Source organism: Bombus pyrosoma, linkage group LG11 (assembly GCF_014825855.1).
Source record: "Bombus pyrosoma isolate SC7728 linkage group LG11, ASM1482585v1, whole genome shotgun sequence".
In the NCBI taxonomy this organism is placed as follows: domain Eukaryota; kingdom Metazoa; phylum Arthropoda; class Insecta; order Hymenoptera; family Apidae; genus Bombus; species Bombus pyrosoma.
In genome coordinates this window covers 15,644,390-15,671,805 of record NC_057780.1, presented here as the reverse complement: position 1 = coordinate 15,671,805, position 27,416 = coordinate 15,644,390, and the positions used below count along the sequence as shown (strand labels likewise).

Sequence of the window (27,416 nt, the reverse complement as noted above, 5' to 3'; positions counted from 1 at the left end):
GCATGTCTCAGGTCCTCTTCTTCCCATCCACATAATCTGCACCTTCTTTCTTCCTCCTCTTTCCAATGTTCTTTTGCTTTGGTCTCGTTTCCACACCTGAATCTGGCTATGATTTTTCTGTCCTTCCACTTCATCCTCCCTTCCAAGTACTTTGGCATCTCATCTTTGGTTATGTTCCTGTAGTACCTGTTGTATTTGGATTCCCTTATCCTTTTCCTCCTCTCTTCTGTTTCTCTCTTTCTTCTTTCTTCTACAATTTGGTCTCCAGTCCAACTTACTTGCTCCCCTCCTGCTTCCCTTTGTGTCTCTCCGTTTCTCGCCTCTTCTAGTTCCTTCTTTCTCCTTCTTGCTCTTTTCCCTTCCTGTCCATTTCCCCAGTTTCTCTCTCCCTCTCCTTTATACACTCTTTTACCAGCTCCTTTTCCGATTCTAGAGTTCTTTCCTCGTACCTTGCTGCTCTTTTTAACGCTTTTACCTTGATTTCCTCTATCTTGCATTCTTCTGTCAGTATGTAGTTTGGTGTTGTCCTGTCTAAACCTAAGATCCATTTTACGTACCCTCTTTTTACCCTATCCAGCGATTCTTCCATGTTCCAACCCCATACCTCTGCTCCAAACACCATTTCGTTCTGCTTCTATTGTTATGTTCGTGCATAATTCAATAAACTAATGTAAAACAAAAAACATTGTGCGTCTATTATTTCCTTATAAAACGAAAGAAACTTTTCGGACAACCTGATACTTCTGAAAGACACCAGTGATCGATCGAGACGAAATTTGACGAATTGCACAGGATGAGATAGCATATCCGCATTATATTATAAATATAAATTGAAATATATATGCTGAGAATTGTAGATCTTAATGACCGAAATAAATGTATAGGAATACTTAGATTACACTTAGAATTGATATCAAAATAGTTTTAGATCTATTTGATATGTGATTTACAAGATATTCGTCGATGCACATTTGCACGCACTCTCTTCGTGATTCTCCAACGATTCCAATCAAAAACTCTAAGATCCTTAATAGATGCACCTTGGTATGTTACCAACAATACAACGAAACAATACATCGTGACCTTAAGATACCCACAGTTAAAGAAGAAATATCCAAATTCAGTAACAGATATAATATAAGAGTTAACAACCACCAAAACCCACTAATTACCCACTTACTTGACACGACGGATCAGATCCGCAGGCTAAAAAGACAATACCCTTTAGATTTAAGCATCAGATTCAACTAGAATCAAACATGCTATAAACTCTTATAATCCAAGTTACAGTACCACGGCAACAAAATGTAGTTATAATTCTCAATGAGAATTGATTGTAAAAAGTCTACCAAATAAAAAAAAAAACTCTCTTTGTCTCACCATCTTCTTTACCACACTACCAACGGAACAGTTGCATTCTTCCGTTTTACGAGACGCTGTGCACGCACATACTCCCACACGCTCATACTCGTATAAGTGTGTTACTACCACGCGGCTAATCTACTGTAGCACACAAAATTACACGTATCTCAATAATATATACAGAGTGCTGGAACTGATCATCTCTAATAACTTCCACAGTGCAAAGTGTTGTACGAGAAAAATTTGTATGCAAAAGTTGCATGGCTTGGAGGGTTACGCTAACGGTGCGTGTATTTTTTTTATAAAGTTGTCTTAGATGGAACGCTGTATGTTTGATATAAAAACACGAAAGGCTGTTGAATTCTGAGTAGAAATGTATCGATCTTCGCTGGCCCTAAACTGTTACACTATATATAATTATATTGGGTTGACAACTAAGCGACTGCAGATTTTATCGTTACCACCTAACGACAAAATCCGCGATCACTTAGTTGCCAACTAATACTTTATACAATACACTAATACATCAATACAACATATTAAAATAATAGTTAACGATAAATAATAGTTAACGAACAGTTTCGTTTTGTTTCTTGAAAGTTTACTTTACGTGATATGAAATAGGGCATTCGATTTGATCGAAGGTTTCCGTAAAACAGCGTTGTTTACGTGACGATGTTTATCCGTACAGATTTTATCTCATCGCACTCGTCTGTCTTCATTTAACGTCGTAATGTCGTGGGTGTTCGAAATGCTATCCGTTATCCATTAACTTTCATACAACGATGCCCAGTCTACTAACCAACGAGGCAACTGCACTCTGCATTGTTTCTGTTTACCGTTCGTAATGCTTTACGAATTCGTTGTTTTATATACTCTGGTGTTGTTGTTGATTCACGGTAAGCTATGTTTTTTTAATGTCCACCACAGAAAGTAGTGCAGCGGCTTTAGATCTGGTGAACGTGATAGCCACAGAAATTCTCCAGCACGACCGTTCCATCGATTGGGAAATTGTCTGTTCGGCATTTGCTTTGCTACATGTGCGTAATGCGCACGTAAACTACGCCGTCATTCGGACATTTTTCGTAATATTGAATATTCAACTTAATATTATAGGAAGTAAATTTTCAAGAAACAGAGCGAGACTAATCGTTGACTATAGCTGTGTAGCAGTTTAGGACCAACGAAGGTCGATACGTTTTTATTCAAAATTCAACGTCTTTCCATATTTTGACATAAAAAAATATAGCATCTCGTTGAAAATAACAAGGTCTCGTTGACCTTGGATGTCTCCGCCTATAAAAAATACACGCGTCCGCGTAATGCGCTCCACCAAACCGTGTAACTTTCGCGTAAAAATTCTTCCCTACAACGCATACGTTGCAGTTTATTCAAGATGATCAAGTTAACCCAGAATACATTACAAAAATTGAAAAGTGGCTGCAAAGCAAACAAATAAAAGCGAACACCAGTAAGTGCAATCACATAACATTTACGCTTAGAAAAGGGAAAACACCAGACATCCGACTAAATGGCGCCCACATAGCACAAACAAAGTATGTCAAATATCTAGGAATACGTTTAGACACACGCCTTACATGGAAGTATCACATAAAATCAATAACAAACAGAATACGTGAAAAAATGAAGCAGATGTACTGGTTAATCGATAGAAAATCTAAATTAAGCATAATGAACAAACTAAATATATATAAAACAATAATCAAACCAATCTGGACATACGGAGTGCCACTATGGGGGATGGCAGCAATGAGTCACATAAATAAAATAGAAACAGAGCAAGCAAAAATCTTAAGGACAATAGTTAACGCTCCATGGTACGTCAGAAACGAAGATATACGAAAAGACTTAAAGATTCCAACAGTTAAAGAGGAAATCGCCAGATATGCAAAAAAATATAAAGAAAGACTTGCAACACACGCAAATCAGCTGGTTGCTGAAACGAATAAAACAATAATAGAAAGAATACTGAAGAAGAAGCATCCTGCAGACCTCACAATAGAACAATAAACAACCTGGAAGATGGAGTCCCGTTGGGGGTAACCATCCACATGCTATATTTCATCAAAACCCAAACTATAATATTTTACCAAATGTCCTAATGGACAAATTGTAAAATGATTTATTTAAAAATAAAAGAAAAAAAAAAAAAGTTAACCGAGGCACCCTGTATATTTTCCGCAGCTAAGATTTTAATATCTCAGGTCTCCTATTTCACCGAATTACGCCAAATATGGAGAAATTTTATTCGAAATGGAAAAGAGAAATAACTGCTCGAAATAATTTATTTCGGACTTTTGTCCCCAATATTGTTATTTGAGAAGAAGAATATATTATCGCTAATTATTTCGTTATTTCTATATTTCAAGTTTGACAAGGGAAATAATCCTCGAAATAATATGCTACGAAAAGATTTAATTTTAAGAAATTTTTACTTGGCAACTAAGTGATTGCGGATTTTGTCAATACCACCTAATGACAAAATCCGCAATCACTTAGTTGCCTACCCAATAATTCGCTTCAAGTAAGACTCTCTGTACAGGAAGCTGATCGGTGAAGGACTTTTGCCTGCATCCGTGTAATATTGTCGCGAAAGAAAATAATGTATTAATATAATCGTCCTTCCTTCCTGGTGCGAAAGATAGAAAAGGGGTATTACTCTTCGGAAAAATGACCCTTATTCTGGAATAATCAATCGACATAGACAAATCGATCCTTTTATCTTGCAGAAATGTCGATGCATTTGTTTCCTCTCGACTTTGGACATGAAACGTGGAATTGTTCGATGTTCGTCGCCTTCAAATTCGAAATCGTTGTGTATCTCTGATTTCTCGGTAGAGAGCTGGTAGAAATTTCTCAATTAGGAATATCTTCGTGATAACGATTTGCTGCTATGTCCGGATTAATGAGATCCGAGCGTAGAAGATGCCGTTCCTCATTTGTCACATCTGATATCCAACGCTTTCACGAACATTTCAAATAACGATAAAGTAAAATAACGTATTATTCGAAGTAATATGTATTTGAAACAACGTTATTTCAGAAACGCCCAGGTCTGTATGACAATCACGGAATTTCGTCCCAATCGCGTACCGGTGCCATTCGGAATAATATCTCGAAACTGTCTTTTCTCGAATCCATCGCGTTGCTCTTCCCTTTCCTCTCGTTCTTCTCGCTGGTTTCCAAAGTTCCGTTCGCTCGGTATTTTGCGGGTTTCGCGAAAACGCGCGAACGCTCGTTGCTTGCTCGCGAAACTAAACGGATTCTCGTAAAATTACGACGACGTTTCTAGAGCCGAGAATCGGACTGCCGGCGAAGCTATATTCCGTGAAAAGGAAGGTGCATGTTAGTAGTGAAATAATGTCGTTCCACGAACTTCTTCCTTCCCACTGTGCGTATGTGTGTGCGAACGTGTCTGTGTATGAACATTCGTCTACAATTCGAAGAAACGTTTGCAGTCAGGTGTGTAGAAAACTTATCGATCGAATCTACCGCCTCCACCTTATTATTTCTATAACCGAGCTCTACCTTGTAGCGAAACCGATCGAACCGGTCGATGGCATTCGAGACGTAGGGCTTTTATCGAGGATCCACGTGTCGTAGACGCTGCGTGTTGCGCCAGATTCCGCTGAAAATTCTTCTCTTCGTCGCGGAAAGGCTTTATCTGGTCACGACTGTCGGAAGAGAGGAAACGGAAAGGTGCCGCGCTTGTTCGGCCGCAAATGTTATTTCAGAGTAAAGGAGCGCGGTAACACGGTTACCGGTTTTTCTGTGCTTTCGGTCGGCGAAGAAAGTGCAGGAAAAAGAGGCAGCCGAAGAAACGATTCGGCCAGAATTTCCAGAATTATCGGCAGGGGTCTGGCCTCGAACCTATGGATCTCCAGGAAATTTACGAGCGGACCGCTACACTGAAACCCTGTTACACGAGCAAACTTCCCTTGTACCCGTCAAACTCCAGTTTTCCTAGCTGTTTACCATTTCGTTTCGGTTTTCCTTTCTTCGTTCGCTCTTTGTTCGTTCGTGGAACTGTCCTCGCGCGGACAAGTTGCCACCGACGACGATCCCCAGCCAACGAATTACGACGTTCGTCGTTTAGCGTCGTCGTTGGTTAAGGATCTCTGGTTAAGGAAGAAAACTAGTCGTTTCTCGCTACGGCGGACAAAGTAACGACGATCCCGAGCCATCTCGATCCCACGACGACGACGACGCAGATATACAGTGCTTTCCACTCGATTCTATTTCACTCGACGTCCTTGGCGAATCGTTCGATGTTATTGGAATAAATCGGCGAAGGTTCCACCGTTGCTAACCAACCGGTGTCGTGAAAACGGACTGCTCGAAATCCACGTCCATCGTAAATTTCGAGCGAGCTCCTCTGAAGCGAGGTGGAAACCGCGTGTTCGCGACATTGAAATCCAATCGTCGCAATCCTCGGGGAACGTAACGAGGCTTATAGATGGAACTCGGTGCCGAACCAGCCCTCGGTTGTCGATCACGTCGGCCGGAGATCCTCGCGGAAAAGCGAAATTCCGTCGTTGCGGTAAACGATATGAAACAATACGAAATTGCCAGTCGAAATGAAAAATACCGCGAGCCGTTCCCATCATTCGCGGATATCGCGAGATCAATTAGAAACCGGAAGATCGGATCGAGTATTTATTCCTCGATAACTATTCTTCAATACATATAAATATAATGTATTTGTTGTTTTTGAATTTACGGTAAAAATTACTTCGCAACGTTACCTAATGCGTTTCGATTTTTACATATTACTTCTAAATAATACTCTTTCAAAGTGTAATACTTGCTTATGGGATGTGAACAGGATATTTCATCGTCTGAATTTGTATCCATTTCTGATAAAATATCGGTTCTTGTAGTGTTGCTAATTAACTGCGTTGAATTGTTATTAACGTCATACAATTTTTCATATAGTGGCAAAAAGCTGAATCTTCTTAACCTTTCCTTAACCTTTAACGCTAGAATATATATTAACGCTAGAACTAGCGATAGTTAACGCGAAGCTATTTCTACCAAAACCAGTGAAAATGACTGGTCTTTGAAAAATACGTAATAACAGAATTTCAGATCGGAATTCCTAACAGAAGCAATTCCATGTTATGTAGTACATTTTTGGTATTATTAATACACCTGGGACCATTACTATAATATTTTACAAAATGTCCTAATGGACAAATTGTAAAATAATTTATTTAAAAAATAAAAAAAAAGACCATGATACCTAAACAAGAGTTTAGCACATTTATAAAATTGTAGAATCAGTCATTTTAACTGGTGTGGTATTTATAGCGTTAGCATCTAGCGATCTAGCGATCGATCCGGAATTTTCTTGATAACTGATATCATCATATAGAATGACACGCGGTAAAAATTTGAAAAACGTGTGGCAAGTTGTACAAAACGAGAAAACTGGTTAATTGGGGTTCGATAAACAGATTGCGGGACCCTTTTACACTGACAAGTACCAGATCATTTTGACTGGTATTGGTATAAATAGCCGCGATACAAAATTATTTTCAGTTTAAATACATAAAAAGCAAAATAAAATTCATTATATTATTCTTCTAGTTATCGTTGCGAAAGTTATTACATCATTGCGGAGAAAACATAACATGAAGTAGGAATTTTAAAATAAAATTGTAAAACCAGTCGATTTGACTGGTGTGGTAGTTCTAGTATTAATATATATATATGTTGGATTCGCATTATGATTAGGGTTGGGGTTAAAGGGCGTGAAACGAATCTTCGTTATGGTTAGACTTTGTCGTTATGCAATAGAGAAGATATTGACTAATGCAAACACGATTGTTACAGATATCGACAAGTAACCGTGGTAATTAGATACTCGAGACGCTAGTGACAATGATTCTAGGTTCGATAACGAATCCACGGTCAACGGGATAACTCTTTATTAAACGTAAAATACTTTAACACGCAAACACGTTTACTGGGACGCTCTGTATATACTTCTCGATGTGTAACTCTCCAAGGCGATCGCACGAATAACAGACTGATGGAATTTTTCCTTCCTTTTCGATTGCGTTCGTTTGTTATATACTGGTCCGAAGCTTCGAGAAGGTTCCAATCGCCGTTGTTAGGCAATCTCTGCTTGGAGTTTGATTGTTAATACAACGTGTGTCCCATTATATCGACATCTCCGAGGAAAAATGTCCATCCCGTGACCGCGGCTACGTTCGACGACCAGTCGTGTCACCTCGAACCCAATCCCACTATCACAAGTCTCGAACAAATACAATCGGATTGAATGACAATTGCTTAATTACGGCTATAGTAGAATCTAGATTACAATATTACGGGATTTTCCCATAGTTCCAAACGGGAGGCTCCAGTGTCCTTTCATCTCCGACATATATATACACACAATATAATATAACACGTAGCAAGTTTGTACGAGAAGTAGCGAAATCACGAGTCACTGAGTTGTTTCTTGTCTGCAGAAACTTAAAGTATAATCTGTTGGGCAGATTTTTGTATTACATCCCAGGGAAAGAGAAACGACATTAACGAGCAATCCGGACGAAACTCTACCCTCGATTAAGGGTGTTGGATGTCGCTCGTAAAACGCTCGAGGAAACGCTCGCTGAAACAAAGCTGGTTCGATATACGTATACGTTAAGTCGGATATTGGTAAAACATAAGCTAGGTTCGATAAAAGTGGTTAGTCATCGAACAAGAGAAACGAGACATCGCGCGAGCGGAGAAAAAGCGAATCGGCCGGTTACCGTTCACCTTTGCGTCGGAACGATAGCCGAAGCGACCTGCCGGTGATTTCCATAATCGGAACATAAATCCTGGTGATAACGACGCCAGTCGATCGAACCTAGTCACAAGTATTTCCACAGGTAGTTTCGCGACTCTCCACTCGCGTCTACCGTATAATTTTCGATACGCTGGCGAAAATCACGTCGCTACGGTAATATCGTAGGCGCATGCGAAGCTTACGTTCCTCTCGTTTCTTCCTCGCGTTCGCTGTGTCAATATTCCCGGCCGTTTACCCGACAAGCTATTCGACGCGCGTTTTCACCGACGCGTTCGTTTACGCAGCGGCCGACGCGGCTCGAGTATTTGAACTGTGCACGACCGTCTTAATTGCACAGCGACACCTACGAAGTCTCGTAATTATTTCCGAGTATCGGTTTAACGAGTACGTCGAACGTACCTTTCGGCGAGTTCCAGCCAACTTCGTTCGTATCTCGAAAGTATTCGATCCGGCGTTTTTACGTGCACGAAACTTTACCAATCGTCGAACGAACGTAACCAAGGAACACGCTTTTTTTTAAAAACCATATTTCGTACGAACGAACAAAATATACGCTTTATCGGCGCTACCTTGAAACGTCATTGTACGCTTCGGTGTATAGGATACTTGAGCTTAGCGTGTTCCTTGCGGATTTTCCCTCGGGAAACCATAAACGTCAGATCGACAAAGTCGCTCATTCACTTTCAGATATTTATTTATCTAAATTTGGAAACGAGCAAAGCTCTTTTCCAACAACCTTAGACGTGCGTACAATACATTTGTACGTTCAACAGCACAAATAGATAGCGATCGCTAGGGAATATACGTACGTACAAGTAGGTTACGCAATGTTAATATTTACACGTCTGTAGGCATTCGTCGTAAACTTCAATCTCACTCGTTGGACGTGGAGCATCGAGCCAGGGTGAGACTCCATTTCAGTCAACCATCGAGTAAGATGAAGCGCCCGCGTCGGTTAGGTAAAAGTCGCGGATATATTTGATTGGCAATATAAATGATTGCGTATTTTGTCAATAGGTGGTGTATCGAATCATTTAGTTGCCAATCCAATAATATTGCCAAGTGAAGGATACATGGAACGTTCAAGAGAATCAAAATATGCAAAAATACAATGCAACGGTAATTATAAATAGAAAACTTTGAAAGCTTCTCTCGTATCTCTAGACCGGCGGCTTTGGCAATTTTATCGAGAAGCTGGGACGCGCGTAAACTCGCATCGACGTGCATTCGCAAAGGCAAAGACAAATATTGAAAGACGCGTCGCGGAACAAAGCGACACAGGGGCTGCGCGTTTCGCGCTTTGTCGTCATCCCTTTGCCCTTGCTAACGAGACTAATCAATTTTCCAAGTTTACGCAAGGAGCTTCTGACGATCGTTTTCCGAGAACAGCGCTGCGTTACATCATCGGTCGTACGTGGAACGGTTCACGCGAGCCCGCGACTCTCGGAAAAATTCCTGGAAGAAGCGCGATGCCGATCTTGCAACGAACACGGCGAGATGCTCTCATTCGCCCTGGTGACACGGTGCAGCACGTGCAATTCACACTGGCCGTACTGTATGTTGAGGCTTTTATATTGTCGAGGTTATCAGATGTATAATGAGAGAGACGCGTGGATAAATTATAAGGTAGAAAAATATATTTGAAATACGGAAGTGAAAAGTACAAAAGTTGAAATAATAATATGAGCTGGACCAGATCCGCACGCTAGCAGTGTTACTCTGTAACTGAAAAACCCTGAAGCCAACGTCGCCTGTCGACTGTTTATGGCCTGCCTTCGTCGCAGTCTTTTGCCTATGCGCTGTCGATGGCTTCGATGCTTTAGAAAGCTAAAAAGACCAGATGTAGAGTTTTCTTAAAAGCGGTGACCTTCAACACCCTCCCTAAAACTCTACATCCTTAGGAACAATTATCTTCCAATATTTTCCGACTCTTGTCATAAACATCTGGACCTTGACTTCGTCAATGCCTTCACAAACACATTTGCCAGCCACCTTTCTCTTTTCTATTCAAATTAATTTATTACTAAAAAACGAGAAGGCTAAAAAGACCAGATGTAGAGTTTTCTTTAAAAAAGTGGTGACCTTCAACACATATACCTCGGAACAGAGAGAGCAAACACCCGGATGAATGTACTAGGTTGGCAACTAAGCTTTTTTTTTTTATTTATTGTTTGTTTACATTTTACAATTTGTCCATTAGGACATTTGGTAAAATATTATAATTGAAGTTTTGAGGAAATATAGCATGTGGATGGTTACCCCCAGCGGGACTCCATCTTCCAGGTTGTTTATTGTTCTATTGTGAGGTCTGCAGGGTGCTTCTTCTTCAGTATTCTTTCTATTATTGTTTTATTCGTTTCAGCAGCCAGCTGATTTGCGTGTGTTGCAAGTCTTTCTTTATACTTTTTTGCATATCTGGCGAAATTCCTCTTTAACTGTTGGCAACTAAGTGATTGCGGATTTTGTCATTAGATGGTATTGACAAAATCCGCAATCACTTAGTTGCCGACCCGATATTATAGGATTTCTTTATTAGAAACGTTAGAAATTAGGATTTCTAATGGCTTTTATCCTATATGATAATTTATTGATAGATGGATACATTACAGTGAATTAAACAGAAAACGATGATTATTTAACGTGAACATAATGCGGTAGTGTGATATGACAACCCTTGACTTTTGACTCTCCGGTGGCTAACTGAACTTCAACTTGCTATACCGAAATATATCGATGGCCGTTAGGCCTATTGAAGTTTTCCCATCCTTTCGGCTTGTCGGCATTTGCGCTTTATCGTCGGCATTGTCTGTATGTCGGCGATCTTTGCGCGGTACTATAATAGAGACCGAAGAAGCCGTTGTAAAGAGAATCGTTGTGTGAAAAACTAAACACTATAGAGAAGATGTAGAGTTTTCCTAGAAGTGAGACTCGCTTCGACACTGCCCACTAGCGTTTTATTGGCTTGGCAACTAAGTGATTGCGCATTTTATCATTAGGTGGAATTGACAAAGTCCGCAATCACTTAGTTGCCCTAGGACTCCACATAGATACACAACTCACATGGAAACAGCATATTAAATCAATAACAGACAAAATACAGACAACAAGGAGACAAATGCACTGGCTAACAAATCGAAAATCCAAACTAAGCATGGAAAATAAACTTAAAATATATCAAACAATTATAAAACCAATCTGGACATACGGAATACCACTATGGGGGACAGCAGCAAAGAGCCATATAAACAAAATAGAGACATTACAATCAAAAATTCTGAGAACAATAGTAAACGCCCCATGGTACGTTAGAAACGGGGATATTCGGAAGGACCTCGGAGTACCAACGGTCAAGGAGGAGATTACCAGATACGCGGAAACGTACAGAGAAAGAATAACAACACACCCAAACAGGCTGGCTACGGAAACGATCAACGCAAGCATAGAAAGAAGACTAAAAAGGAAACACCTAGCTGATACCACAAAGGATATAAACTAAAAAACACGAAGATGGCACCCCGCTGGGGGTAACCATCCACATGCTATAACATTTTACCTAATGTCCCACTNGGACAAATTGTAAAATTAAAAATAAACAATATAATAAAAAAAAAAACTTAGTTGCCAATCCAATATATTAGATATGCTCGTAGTTTAGATTATTTTGCAAACGATTGGGATTAAAATTTACATTTCTGCGTAAACGTGATATATTTAACGAAACTTGTGATGCCTATTTGCGCTACCTGTCCACTCATCTTTGTTCCCGGCTGTATATCGAACGTACAATCAGCGGTAATCGGTGCCGGACGCGATTCCGAGAAGCGCGAGCGATCGCGTCATCGGTTATCACGAAGAGAGAAGAAGAGCCGTGCTTGGTCGGCAAGCCGGCTCGCGAGAAAATTCTATACGGGGCGTTAGCGCGAATGCACGCTTCGTTGTATCGTTAGCGCGTCGAACTCACGACGTGCGTCGTCGTCGTCGCCTTCTTCGTCGCGCCGATTCTACGGACCGTACGATCAACGTGTAAACAACGTTGTTATTTCCCGTGTTGCCGCCCATTCCCGCGAACAATTTGCACGAACGATTCGTGCCACGAAACTCGATCTCTCGAGCAGCTGTAAAAATGGATATTACCAGCCGAGCGCGATTACGTTAATCGTTGCTCGTCCGAAAGATACGAATTTCTCGATATTTCTTCGACGTTGCAACAACACCGGCTTCCGAGTTCGGGTATCGAATCAACCGAGTCGACGATTCGTGAAAAAAAAAAAAAAATAGATAGAGAGAGAGAGAGAGAAAATAGACAGAGTAAGAGAACGGATCGACGAACATCGTTTATTACGAACGAAAACGAATACCGGTCGATTTGGTTTTTTTCGTGTTCTCTCCGCTCTATTTTCCATGGAAACGATTTACTCGGAGTGTCGTCGATTAATGTTCCGACTCGCTATTGATCTCGCGGGGAACGAACTTCGCGGAATCGACGCGGCATGGTAATTTCAGTCGGCTGACCTGCCGTCTCGGCGTAAAACGGCGGTTATTAAAATCGTCGGCCGCAAGTATCTGATATCGAGCAGACCGCGTTGTGTCCCGTCATCGTTTCGTTCGCGACTTCTCTTCGCGACTCGTAGGCAAACCATATCGCGCTCGTTTCTCACAAAAAAGACGAATACCGCGGGTAGTAAATTCAGGACCTGTATATATTCAGCGACGCGACACCACGCAACCAATGTAGCCCATAAAGCAACTCCCATCGGATCGTCGATCGTACATTTCTGGATTGGTCGACCGGTCGCGCTCGTCCCGTTCCACGCGCGATCGCTGTCGATCGCTGTCGATCGCTATCGCGGTAAATACACGGCCATCTCGAACGTCCAATCGACGTCGCGTCGCGCGTATTTACAAGCGCCGTACGCATTTTTCGGCTCTAATTGTAACCGCTTTCCCCGGAACCATAGCAGTCGAGTATTTTCCCGTTCGGACGAGCGTCGGCATCGACGTAGTTGCAACGCGCTCGCCACACGATTTAGAGAAATGATCGCCGTGACGATCGTCGCTCCGTTTAACGTTTTGCGTTTGTTGAAATTGATTGCCAGCGCCGGTGATTCCGGCATTGCCTCGCTAGGCAGCCTTTCCTTAATCGACTACCGCTGGGAATTAATTACACGCCAACCCCTTTCCCTGGCGTTGCTCCGCTCGATGGCGGGGTATCGCGTTCCCGGGAAAATTAATCGCCGCGAATTAATGGGCTACGACTATTCGATTTCAAAGTGGCGTCTGCTACCGAGGGGATGCGAATTGTTTGCTAATCCTTTCGACACGCAACGCGACGTGACGCGGCCGACGACACGAGCGAGATAGAAATTGTGATTTGCTCGCTTCAACACTGTAGCCGCGGGCGACGCGAACCGAAATCGGCTCCGCTTATTCCGTTCATTTACGCGTGCCACGCTATTATCGCGTTAAAACACCCTTCTTACGCTAAACTTATACAAGATATAAATTCGCTGCATGATTTTCTACAGAAAAATATGAAAATTGCCCGCGGCTGCGGATTTTGGCTAAGCGTCGCGCGACTATTTTCTCCAGCTTTCTTTTTTTTTCAGACTTTCGCGACGAAAAAGCACGAAGGTCGGCGTGGAAGCGTACGTGCCGTGACTGCATCTCGTGTCGCGGTCACTTCTCGGAAAACGCGCGATCGTCCTAGAAACCTTTTTTCCCGCCAACGGCGACGATCGACTCTGTTGATAATCGGTCGGCTAAGGCCACGGGAAAAATGAGAAAAAGCGGGGGGAAGAGGGGCAAAATCGCGTTCGTTCTCCACTCTCTAGCTTCGTACGATGCCGCTATCTCGCGTCATTTACGTAGGCAGTGGACTCCGCTGTAACGACGATTATCGCCATGCGAAGAAAAACAAAGAATTCTGGGAAAAGCGTCTCTCGACTCGGCCAAACGAGCCTTAATAGCATCCACTTGGTTAGCGAGCGTGCTACGCGATCATTGCTGTCTTCGTTGCGGAATTTCGACGATTTTCTAAAGTTAGCGAGAAAATTGCGAAAAACGTTGTATGTCGTGTGTCGGACTGCAGAGTACGAGACCGGGTCGACTGTGTATGTATTTTTATATGTATTTTTTCCACGTTCCTCCGTGTATTCCCTCATATACGTGGACCACGACTCGAGGAAATGCAACCTAGCAAGCTGTACGAAAGATATTGAAATGGCGAGTCGGACAGTCGTCTCAAGAACCTCGAAATTTAGTCTCTTGTGCAGGTTCTCGGTAGATGCGTATATATCGTAGGAAAAAGCAAGGAAGAGGAACGATAACCGCCATGGGCGAGCTCCTTTCTGCCTTTAGCGAGATTGCTCCAAAGCGCCGAAAAATCTACCGACGACATGCTGACTCGGTATATGCGTCGAGTTGGTCACAGGCGAAGCACAGGTTACGCTCGACCGAAGATCGAACGCTCGATAAAACTTTGGCTCGTACGCGATCGCGAGAAAAAATAAAAGGGACGAAGCGCGGAGGATCGATCGAACTCGGAGCGTGTCGGTGGCGATGAACTTTCCGAGAAGAGATGGTGGACGCGACGCGAGTAACACGGTCGTGAAACACGCAGCGGGCAAAAATGCTTGGTGGAAATGTCGTACGTGTACACCGGTAGAAGCGGCTCGCTTTTTCCCCTAATCGGTTCCGCGAACAGAAAAGTGGAAGATTACTCGGCTCGAAATCGATTCGAGTCCCTACGTAATCGCCGTATCCTGTCCGTCGTTCCGCGACCGCTCAGCAATTTGCGAGGGAGAGAGAACCTCTTTCGTGGCGCAGCATGAAAAATGACTGCCGCGTATTTCCACCGTGACAAGCAACTGTGCGTTCCTTGTCGCACGATCACACGTCCGTCGAAACGCGGTGCGGCCAAAAGCGTCCCGTCGAATTTCCATCGGTATCGTCGATCGCCGCTGGTGACGGGCTCGAGTACGTCGCGAGCAGATTTCAACGTTCGACCGATGCCTTCGTCGGTATTTCGAAAAGAAGAAGCAGTATCTTCAAGTGGATTCGAATTGAAACGCGACAGATTCGCATCCTGTACGGGTACTTTAAATCACTTTTCCTGGTTATCATCGAAATCCGTTATCGAAATCTGCTATAAAATATTATAAATCAAATATTACGTGCAAATAGTTGTAAGTGCGAGCAATGAAATTGATATACGACGCTCGTGAGTCGATTAGTAGTCGATAAGGTTTCAATATCGAATGTAAATAAATTTTCCAGGCCTGCAAATACACTGGTCGCGATCTTAATTTAAGCGGCCGGTCGCGTCGGTGCTGTACGAGATAAGGATAAAAGCACATTACGTTGTGTTGATCGTCAATGTGTGTACATAATTCCGTTTTGTACCGACAGACTTTATTTTGCGCGATTTTCATTCGCGTGAAACGAGTTCACGTGCAACGTGATACTCGGCGTAAATCGAGGGACCAGTGTACTCATTTTGAGGTTCCGAAATAGCTCGCGAAGATGGAATAGTTCGCAAATACGTATGTGCAATGAACTAACCATTATACGAACAATATTCGAGTCTGACGAAAAGAATCTTTTTTTTTTTTTATTATATTGTTTATTTTTAATTTTACAATTTGTCCAGTGGGACATTAGGTAAAATGTTATAACATATGATTGAATAGCACGTGGATGGTTACCCCCAGCGGGGTGCCATCTTCGCGTTTTTTAGTTTATATCCTTTATGAGATCAGCTGAGTGTTTCCTTTTTAGTCTTCTTTCTATGCTTGCGTTGATCGTTTCCGTAGCCAGCCTGTTTGGGTGTGTTGTTATTCTTTCTCTGTACGTTTCCGCGCATCTGGTGATCTCCTCCTTGACCGTTGGTATTCCCAGGTCCTTCCGTATATCCTCGTTTCTAACGTACCATGGGGCGTTTACTATTGTTCTCAGAATTTTTGATTGTAATGTCTCTATTTTGTTTATATGGCTCTTTGCTGCTGTCCCCCATGGTGGTATTCCGTATGTCCAGATTGGTTTTATAATTGTTTGATATATTTTAAGTTTATTTTCTATGCTTAGTTTGGATTTTCGACTTGTTAGCCAGTGCATTTGTTTCCTTGTTGTCTGTATTTTGTCTGTTATTGATTTGATATGCTGTTTCCATGTGAGTTGTGTATCTAGAAAAGAATCTTTGGTATTGAATTTGAATCGGATTTATAAATACACCTACATATAGAACTTGGTCCAGTCGCTAATCACCGTGCAGAGAAGAATTAATAGCAAGAGAGATAACGAGATTTCTGTTTCGAGTAAAAATATTGAGACAAACCTCGGCAGTTGATATCTCGGCGAATCGAGTTAAACGGCGAAGTCTCAGTGACCCGATAGAAATGGAGAAACGCGCGAGAAGCCATCGGCTTCTTCTTCAAACAAACACACCGTGGAATGTTTTCGTTGGAGCTTGAGCCGAATAACATCGGGACAGTAGACTACCCGCGTTTGATTATTATAGCGTAGGAGAGAAAAACCGGACTCTGGGGGGAGACCGTCGAGATTGTTTCATCGAGCATGATCGAAACCGGTAATTGAAAAAGAACCGTAAAAAGCTTCGGAATAAATAGAATCTGCCAGATTTCAATGGATCGTCTTTCTGAAACTCACCGCGCGAAACTCGATTAAAGTTGGCGGGAACAGCTCGTTTATCGACTCTTTCTCGTTCCCGTTCCGTTCCCGTTCCCGTTCCCGTTCTCGTTCTCGTTCTCGGACTCGTTCTCGTTCTCGTTCTCGTTCTTGTTCCCGTTCTCGTTGTCGTTTTCGTTTTCGTTCCCGTTCTCGTTCTCGTTCTCGTTCTCGTTCTCGTTCTCGTTCTCGTTCTCAGTTCCGCGCGATCATTATTTGCCGTTTAAAACGAGGTCGGAAGCGCAGGTTCCACGTAGTTACCGCAAAGTAGTCGAGAAAGGACGATCACCGGCCATGTCGCCAGAAGCGAGACGTTCGCCGAAATTATTCCACGAAATAAGAAGCACCGCTGCAATTTGCCGCGACGTTCGCGTGCTTCTCGCGTCGGTGCAAAGGCTTTGTTACATTTTTCTAACCGGCTGGCGCGAATCGTCGTCGTCGAAGCTCCCCGTTCGGCGCTTCATCGAGACGCGCTAATGTCGTTCGTTCGCCAAGCATCCATAAGTCAGCGGACAATTGTTTATTTTCGAACAAAACGACTTGACCGAATGTTGTTGTTTATCCGTAAGGTATTTAATCCTGCAACTATTGTAATATGCGCACAAGTCTATACTATGAAATTTCATATCTCTATTATGATATAAAGTTAGCAATTTACGTCAAACTCTCGAATTGCGTAATGTCAAAAGTATGTACATTCTGTAACAGCAATTCTGCACAAAATATCTGACAATTTATGGACAAAAGACTATTACTAGAAATGTCACTGGAAGAGTGTATTATTAGAATGTGATATTATCAGAAATTCCACGGCTGGAATTGGATTTGGTCTAAAATCGGTGCACTCGGAAAGTTGATGAAAATTGCACAACCGAAAGCGACGTATCAATCGACCGAATACTCGGCTATCAGTTTGACAAAAGCAGAGATATGCACATAAGCCCGTGATGAAACGCGTGCTGTGAAGACGTCGCGTCGAAGGAACGTCGTTGAGAGAACAACGCGTTTCTCGTTGTTCGTAATTTGCCACGCGTAATATGCGAGTGTCTTTGCCGAATGCAAATAACGAGTTCTCGGAGGAAAGGTAGAGAAGAGTCAAGAGCAAACAAACTTGGCGTTCTCGAGGAACGGGCAGTGGGCTGGTTTTCTCGCTTTTCCGCGAACACACGAGATAGGAAGACGAGTACGCGCCTATCGTCGCATCGCCGGAACCTCTGTAACGGACGTTCGCGTAAAAAAGAGAAGCCTGATTAACAAGAAACTACTTAATTTACATACGCACCGCTATTAAACTTCTCTTTCCACCACCAGCGAATCGGTAGCGATGCGTACAGAAAATTGGCATTTGTCGAACGATGTACTTTTAACTTTGCTAATCCTCGGACCTTCAAATTCTTATAACGCACTTTTGTCAAATCACGCTTACAGTATGTGGCCGTTATCTGGCCGCCAAATCAATTAAAATAAAAAAGAAAATAGTTCATCGACAGCGTGCAGTATAGTTTTCTTAGGTTCGCAGCATATAAATTGAAACAGAGTATGTTTGCTGCAAGTATGACGTTGCTGAAATTGCGATCTCTCGAGCTAAGGAGAATCGCGGTGAATTGGTTTTTCCTTTCAAAAATTGTTAATACCGTTATTCATTGCCCCCACTCCTTCACTTGTTAAATCTCTATGCCTCTACGAGGTCTTTAGTTTCGCTCCAACCTTTCCTCCGCTTTGCTATCTATCATCATCGGTTAATTCTAGCACCGTGAATCGTACACGGAATACCGCGAACTCGTACTACACTTGTTTCCATCTTTTTAGTGCTAGCATCTGTGCCTTCAGAAATTCGGTTCGAGGAATTTTGTAACGCGCGCGACTCGTCCGTCGTACGTATGTAAACATTCTTACACTTACACTTACGTACGCTAGTACTATCTCCGTTTATTAACACGTTGATCGCAAAAAGGGTTGCGATTGCAAATGGTGCGAGTAGCGATGAGAATGAATTTGTTCGTCCGAAGCGTAGGTACGGTCGAATCTCAACAACAGAGCTAAAATGTTCGAGTTGTAGAGGTTTCGACTTTTCAACGTGGAAATTCAACGTGCAAAGACTTTGTACGGAACACGTTACATTTACCTTTTCAGAAAGTGTTCGTATCGAGTGTCTGTTCGTAGAATTCACTTTGCCCAACGTACGTAAATGCGATGGCAATTATGTATTAGACTGATGGGAAACGATTAGCTTACACACGTGGCCCGAGGGCGAAGGAAAAGGAAAAGAAAGCAGAAGCATGCGCGTCCATTGTTAGTAAAAAAGGTCAGCAGCACTTACATAGACAAGCAGCTAGGAAAATGTTAAGAAATCGGCAATTTTATTTCAATTGCTTCACGAGGAAGAATATTAATATTACAAAATCGTACATCTGTAATTATAGTTGATATGTAACTAATTATCAGGAATAAATATTCGTATTCGTATTACAACATGTTGCCAACCTTTTCTAAAGTATCGTATAATTTAATAAAAAATACCGTCACCCAGATCTGACTGACGCGGTGTTCGACGTGCTAATAAAGATTTGTATAGAAATGTTACAACGCACCAAGTATAATGGAAATACACTGGAGAATAACATCGGAGCAACACCGATTCACCGTGACAAATTTTGCAGCGAGATCCCTTCGTCGCCGCCTGATCGGCCACTTATCCACTACGATCGGCTCTAATTTATAGCTAACTATACCGATCAGCCGATCCAACGAACGCGGTTATTCGTTTACTTGCTTCTCGCGTTAGAGCAGAATACCGCGTGGGTCTCTATAACGGCGATTTCGCGTTTCCAGCGAGTACGAGCGAGGTCTGGCGCGATGTCCCGGAAGATCGATCGAGCGCGAACCTCGCAAAATTAACGAGAAGTGAATACGCCGAACGGACTGTGCTTTAGCCGACCATGCATAGTTTATATTTTAGCGGAGAAAAGGTGCGAAAGAATACGAAGCGATTGCGCGTGGTTCGCGTTGCGTATTTAAATTTTTCGCGAAGGTAATAAGGTTGTCGCGCTGATTGTTGCAGGTACAAGGACAACAGGGCTTATCCTTGGCCAGGCGGAGAGAGCCATTTCATCCTGTATCCGGAGAGCGCGAACCAGACGATTTACGCGCAGAAGGTGAGAAGCTCCGACGCGGGACGGTATTCTTGTCAGGCAAGAAACGACACGACCATCCTCGAAGGAGATATCACGCTCGCCGTCCTCGGTTAGTATTTTCTCCGTGGTTTTGTCCACGTACAAGTATTTTCACGGCTACGATCGAAGATGTCGCGACGCGTACACGTTTCCGCATTTTGTCGTCTTACACGCCACGGTACTCGTCCGCGGAGAACGTTTAGCGAATGTTGTTCAAACGAACTGAACGAACAATTTTCTACATTGTATTATACGTTATCGTACATTAATTGATTAATCGGCGCACGCGTCGTTCGCGCGAATGGACGAGTCCCGATTCCATTTGTTTCATCTTCCGCAAAACCTGTTTATAACGTTTTCTTTCCACGATAACTCGAGAATCAAGGGTCGATGGAAAGCGGATATGAGATAAGAGACAGAGACAGAGAAAGAAAAAGAGCTCGTCGAATCGAGAGTATCGTCCAGAGTGTATTATAGAAATCCGCAGAAGAAATTGAAATTTCGCGATGCGGAACAAGCAGAGCTGCGAAGCGAACGCACTCGATGCCTCGTCTTCATCGACAGCGACTCGAGGCATTCTCGATATCAATCATCCACCTCGATAATTCCAATATCGTCGCGGTATTATCACGCGACAATTACACCATTTCCCGTTTATTTCGCGGAGCGATGGCCGTGCTCCGAGTTGAGCACAAGAATCGCTGCCAGAAAGCTTGCATCGTAGCAGGTATATACACCGCGTCGGATCGATACGGTCGGTGAAAATTGGCTTCGTCCTTGGTTATTTACGTTGTTCGACCGATCGCCTTTTCGTTCTCTTTCGCGGGCCACGATTCCCGGGATGATTTACGTTCGGCGAGAGAAGGCCGGCGCAGCGCGGCGCAGACCGATTGCTCGCGCTCACAGAAAACACAAAGTCGATATCTATGCGTCACACGCTTCGCGTAGATGGTAGTTCCAAGAGCCGCAAATCGATTCTTTTTCTCGGAAATTAAACCGCGTTCGGTGTGCAAGAGGCCAGGAGAGGAACGGCGCGTGGGCGAGAACTTCTCGTCGAGAAAGCATGCCGCGGCGCGCCGGTGCTCCGACAGATAATTCCGGGGCAGAAGCATGCTGTGGATTCAAGGAAGCTCGGTTAGAACGAATTTCCTCGCATCGCGATCTCACGGTGGCGTGCGTTCTCTTTCGGCCAGTGCGTCATTTGATCCTTCGAATTACAGCGACGCGACGCAATCTTTTAAACGCGGCTATTCGCATCGAGCCATCGAAACCCGCTTGGCCAATACTTTGTTCTCCAGCGGTACTGCTGAGAACGCTAAAAATACCTCACAGTTGCAAGTATGTACATATCAGCAAGTTCTATAGGAAGCCTTCTCTCTCTAACGTGGCTATTTCAATGGAAGTAGCAAGTGCACGTTACCTTAGCACTTTGCCACGCCGAAATCACATGTTTCGCACAGGACACCACGGGATTATTTTTATTATTCAAAGCATATAATGGCAAAATAATAATAAATCGATGATGTAAGACAACATTCTTCCCCAATGGACGGCTTATCTTATTGGTGGTTACCGGGTGACCACCGTGGCTCTTTGGTAACGGTTGATAGCGACATATTATAACAAGACTTCGTTTATTTCAACAAACCATTCGCATTCGTTGTTTCGTCGTGAGCAAAACGTGCAGAATATATCGTTGAAACGTGTAGAAGACATTAGTAAATAGTATTTGCTCATTCTGTATATAACAGTAAGATGGAGAAACAAGCGTGAGATTTTTATGATTTCGACGTAACATTCGGCTGAAATGGTAGAGGTTAAAAGAAATTATGTTTGTGGTAAACCAATGGTAGTGGTAGATTACAACAGAGGAAAATGTGCTGTAGATTTATCAGATCGAACGATAGCATATTCTACGCCACATAGAAGACCGTCAACTGGTATATAAAACTAGCTTTAGAGTTATTGTTAAATACATCAATTTCAAACGCGATGATACTCCACAAACAAGCTACAAAAACAAAAATCAGGGTATCAGATTTTAGAATGGCACTCGCAACGCACCTTACACAGTGCCATTCACCAGAGCCGCCAAATATACTTATTCGACAAAGATCGCGACACGAAATGGAGAAGACAGAAGGGCAAGCGTACCTGGCACGAAAATTTTGCAGGGAGTGCTATAGAAAAAATATTAAACAGTTAGGATCGAAAATTGCTAAGAATCGGACCAAAAAGGTGACCACCTATCGTCCGGATTGTATCGATGAGCCACGTTTATGTTTAAAGTGTTTTAACACAGTGCACCGTTAGATGCAAGATTTCTTCTCATTTTCTTTTTTATTGATGTTCTAATAAAAATATTTAATTGTTCAAATTTTTATTTCAAAGTATCTTCTATTTATCGGTTATATTCAAAATTGTAAGAAGTTGAAGCGGTGAAGTGGTGTCACAGGAGAAACCATGGCCGGTCATATATGACCAACGTGGCGGTCAAAGTGTTAAGTCAAAATAGAATAACTTGCCGAGTCTGAAGAATTTGTAAGCAACTTTGGACTATTTAGCGACCGTTTCGTTGCGTTTGTGCGCTACGCGGAATGTATCCGGAGTGGAAACGTCCGATAAAATTCTTAGTAAGTCGCGTCGCGTGTTCGTCGAAGGGAATATCGATGTTAAGCGATGAATAGCGAAATGGAAGTGGCGTAATTAAACGATCGCGTGTTCCAATTCGTTGTCGAATTTCGTCGGGAAGAATTGCAATTGAATTTGCCGGCGGCTGGGGATATAACGCTATAATCCTATCCACGTTTTCCGCAGCAACCCTCGTTTCATTCTGCTCGATGTCCGCGTGCCCGCTTATTCAGCGATCTCGATCTCTTCGATTTTCATTAGAGATATCTGTCTCTGTCCCAGTGCGACAACCTTGTTTCCCTGCAATTTCTATCGCATCGGCTTCAAAGGTACAAAGTTCATTCGATGGCGGGGCATTATTCTTGGTCGCGTTGCAGTGAGCGAAACGAGCTTTTCCGGTTAAATCGTCGCTTGGACGGTAGACGTGCGGCGTTCGTTCGTGGAAAATGGAAGGCCGAATCGGTGAAACGAAGCGGAATGCAGACAAGAAACGACAGCCGAACCGAGTCCTTACTCGCCCTTGCGCCATCTCCATTTGGTTACGTTCGCGATGGTTCGGCAGTCGCGTTCCGCCCGATTACAAACCATCTTCGAGATAGAACGCGACCAACATATCGCAAATCCCCAAAACCAGTCACCCAGAAGTACCAAGGTTACCGATTGACAGCATTTTCCATTTTATTCGGACGTATTACCCGCATAAACGTCACTCGATTATACGATCGAGTTCGATATATTGGGTTGGCAACTAAGTGACTGCGGATTTTGTCAATACCACCTAATGACAAAATCCGCAATCACTTAGTTGCCATCTCAACATATCTACTTGTAATCAAATCGAATACCCAAGTTTCGCTATTGCATAAGGATCGAGTACTACTCGTAAGTAAGATGCAATGGCTCGTTCATTGCACATGCCAGGTGTTCCATCTTCGCAAGCTATTTGCTACTCGGAAAGTTCGAGTGGAAATAGCAATCGATTGGCGAGAACGAGAAATGCATTATCTTTTCTTAGAATTCTTAGAAAATAGCGGAGAGGCTAAGCCCGCAGGGAGTACGGACGTTTAGCGGCGAGGCGTAACGACGGTATCGTCGCGGGTTGTGCGACGCTGCAGACCCGAAAGCGGCCAAGTGGAAATTAATTTTCGAGCGAGCAACCCGTTGAAACTCGGCCCGTATAAATATGCATACGCGTTTAGCGTCGGCGGCAAGTCGGCTGCGCCGACGGTGAGACGCCAAGGGAGAGAATTACGAGCCAATACCTCAGAGCTAAGTGCACGGAATGGTTGTGCACCGCGTACATTAACTGAACGCGTATGATCTCGCAACAAGAGAGAGCAGGTTGCTCCGATGATGCTGCCAGTAGTGCCAGTAATGCAATTAGCCGATACAGCCCGCGCTATCTCTCCTGGCTATTTCCGAACGTCGGCCGTCGTTCTACGCTCTCCCACGTCTCCCGTCCGACCTCTCCCGCCCAAGAAAATCCAGCCAACGCGCAAAGAAGGCAAATGAGAGTTTATCCCGGGAGAGAGGACTGCGAGAATACGCGCGTCCAATTACTCCCTCGGGATGTCCTGCGCTCGAACGAGCGCACTAAAGCGGTCGACGAAAGAACGGCCCGGCAACGTACGACGACTCTCTTTTCTCTCGGTGTACACTCTCGTTGCAAATCTCCGACGGTCTCGTCCGTGTTTACAGCGACGTAGCCCACAGGCAAGCCGACGAGGAAGCGCGATACCTTATCGGGCACTCGCGTGCATCCCGGAATGCATATGCATAGCCACGAACCGCGGATTATCCTCGCACCTGTGCTGCTTTTGTACGCTAAACGCGTCCGGGAGGTCGCGCGCCACCGGAAACTTGCGCTCTACTCCCTTCCGTTCAAGCTTCGTCCAGCCGGTGCGAGTAGCGGCTCGCTGGAAAAGAAACTTTTCTAAAGAATCGAGGTCAGTCGAGCGACCGAGCGGATCGATTCTGTGGCATCAAACTACGCGCCGAACGTAGTGCACGTGTTTGCATGCGTGTCGAGTACGTGAACGAGCGTGCTGATCAAAGGCACTAATGCTACGAAAAGGATTGCGCGATTGCTAATGTCGATGAAATGGGAACCGATGGAAAGGGGGAAAAGCGAGCCGCCGCGTTAAGAGTACGATCTGTCGGAGTAGTTTCATAGGGTTTCAACAAAGTTCGTACATGGTCGTATGTGTGTAGTGAGACGAGAATATTAAGCTGCTGCACTTTGGTCGAGCGCGGGGAACCGAGGCGCCTGATCGACTAGTCCGGTTATGGCAAAGGCCACCGAGCACATACGTCTGATCGGCCTAGCGAGGAGCTTGATCAATTAAGCGGCGTAAGGACGAAAGACTGCGGGATGACGTCGACTCGGCGCGGTTGCTCGCTTCTCGATGGTATCGCCCTGCCTTTGAGACGAAAGCGCGTGGAGGAACCGGTTCCGCCGATGGTTCGGCAATTGTGACGATGCGGAAGTCTCCTGCGGAAAGTGTTGCCAGGGCACGAAGTTTTCGCCACCTTTTTTCCGTCGACGTTACCAGCCCCGTTTCCAAGAGAAAGATTCACTCGTCCGGAACTGCGAACGCTGAACTTTCGTGGAAATCTATAATCTGGAAGCGAAAGAAACGATTTTCTTCGAGATTAATGGAAATCTCGAGACGTCGTCCTCGCCGAAGTAGACGAATCGCGCGACACCGGAGAGAGGAGAAAAATGACCGCGCTACCAGAGGCCACTGTCTTCCTCTCCTCCCTCGATCGCTCCCCCGAGCGTACAAGTTGCTCGGCGATATCGATCGAGTCCGCCGACTTCCACGTCCCTCGATTTCTCCTCCAACTTATAACGAAACAAGTAACGAAGACGAAGGAGAAATGGAGTGCGAAGGAGAAGCAAAGGCAGAGGCAAAAGTTTGAATAAAACTACCCACGCGCGATTCCGAGAAGCTCTGTTAAAGCCATGAAAGGAATTGCGCGTCCTTTCTTCGTCACGGTAACCGGAATTCTCGGAACTCTTTCTTCAACCTATCGCTGTTCGTGGCCTAGCCTTGGTATCGCGAGTCACCGGCCACCGTTCTTCGTTTCTACCTACGTCCAGGGCTACATCCTGCTTCGCGAGGATCGAGTGTAATAGACAGAATAAAAAAAAACAAGCCAAAGGAACGCGGATCCGATTGGCTATTTCTGATAGATCTGACCATACCGCGAAACCATTACTCGACAACTATAGCCAAGGCGATGGGTCGAAAAAAGCAATCGATCGACGATCATTGATCCAGGCGGAGTAACGCCGACGCAACGTTCGTCGGGATGAAATCGTCGACGCTCGACGGACGTCGGCGGATCGTGCCTCGAGCTCAGGTAACGATAGAACCGATCGACGAACGGACGTGACAATAAAATGTCGTCTTCCGAAGGATTTCCAACTCGAGACGCTCCTTCGCGTATTTCGCTGCTCATCTCCGAGAAAAATAAAGGAATGTCGAGGACGTTAAGCGATACGAGGAAACGGCAAATGCGAATGTCAAGAGGAAGAAGAGCGCGACAAGCGGCTAAAAAGTCTCTTCGCAGTTGATCGCGGGTTTGTCCGGCTTTTTCCGCCAACGCTTTTCGATTCTTCCGTCTTTTACGGTCGGTCGCGTAAACGCGTACGACCACACGCGCGTTTCGATACATCGAGGCAAAACCTCCTTTTTCTCTCCCACCTCGTCTTCTTTTCGTTTTTTCGAGAGAACTTTCTCCGCGAGAATAAAACGCTTTCCGGAATCCCAAAGTGGAATCACCTGGATGGATAGTCGCGTTTTGTTGCTCGGTTCCATTCAAGCGTATCCTTGATCGGTAAATTTTATAGCAGCAGTGTTCAGAGTGTTTGAACATGAATTTCTCACGAGGAATGCCGACGAATGGCTGGGCAGAACGAAACGATGAAAACGTCCTTAACCGTTTGAGTCGCAGCGGTCTTTGAAAAAACAGAGTGGAAAAATCCCGAACAGCGCGATAGCGCTTATCTTAATCGATTGCGAGGAGAAACGGTCGCCGCAATAGCGCTCGTCATATTTGTTATTTTTATGAGATACATCTATATTATTATATATGCGTGCTATTAGTTTATGAATATTTTAAGTTTTGTTCAATAAAAATCACTGAGAAGATAACAATGAAGCACGAAATACCGCCAATCGTTCGTAGCGTTCAAATGTACTGGGTCTTTTCGACATAAAATTTAAACAGCGCGATCGCTCTGCACGGGACTGAAACGGTTAAGACGATGCTGCTGGCGAACATTCGTGAAACGATTCCGAAAGCGTACAGCCGTGGAACGCGTATCCGACGATGAATCGCAGCCCATCCTGACCAACCGCAAACCTTAGATATAGATAGGCGTGTAGGCATATGCACGTCGTGGCACGTGAGCCACACGTGCATCGAGACACGTTCTCTCGTATCGACTGTGGCCGTGCTTCGTGTCAAGGAACAGGCTGGTATTTCTTTCTGAAGCTGTTCAAGTATGAGGCCGATGGTATTGTTGCCGGCTATCGTCGAGCGTTGTCTCGCGTACAATCGCAAACGCAACCGGGAATACACGTCGAGCTGTCATTCTCTTTCCTCGATGAGATGTCGCGCAATGTGCGTTAAATTTGGATGTCGGGTCGCGTCGCTGGAATCGCTGCGAGAGAAGACCGGCCGATCGATCGGTTGTTTCCAGGCTGCGTTGCACAGATCATGATGCAAGATCTGTA

The 27,416-nt window shown here is 44.1% G+C and overlaps 1 protein-coding gene across 2 annotated transcripts in view; it reads left to right on the top strand.

The window, feature by feature from the left end:
• The window catches only part of LOC122572405 (single Ig IL-1-related receptor-like), a 136,293-nt gene that overhangs the window by 69,400 nt on the left and 39,477 nt on the right, over nt 1-27,416 (top strand). For both annotated transcript variants that reach the window (XR_006318444.1, XM_043737337.1), the window contains exon 2: nt 19,929-20,110. Coding sequence is in view for 1 of the 2 variants with exons in the window: in XM_043737337.1 (XP_043593272.1) it covers nt 19,929-20,110 (182 nt within the window). In the remaining variant the exon portion in view is untranslated. The remainder of the gene's footprint in view (nt 1-19,928; nt 20,111-27,416) is intronic.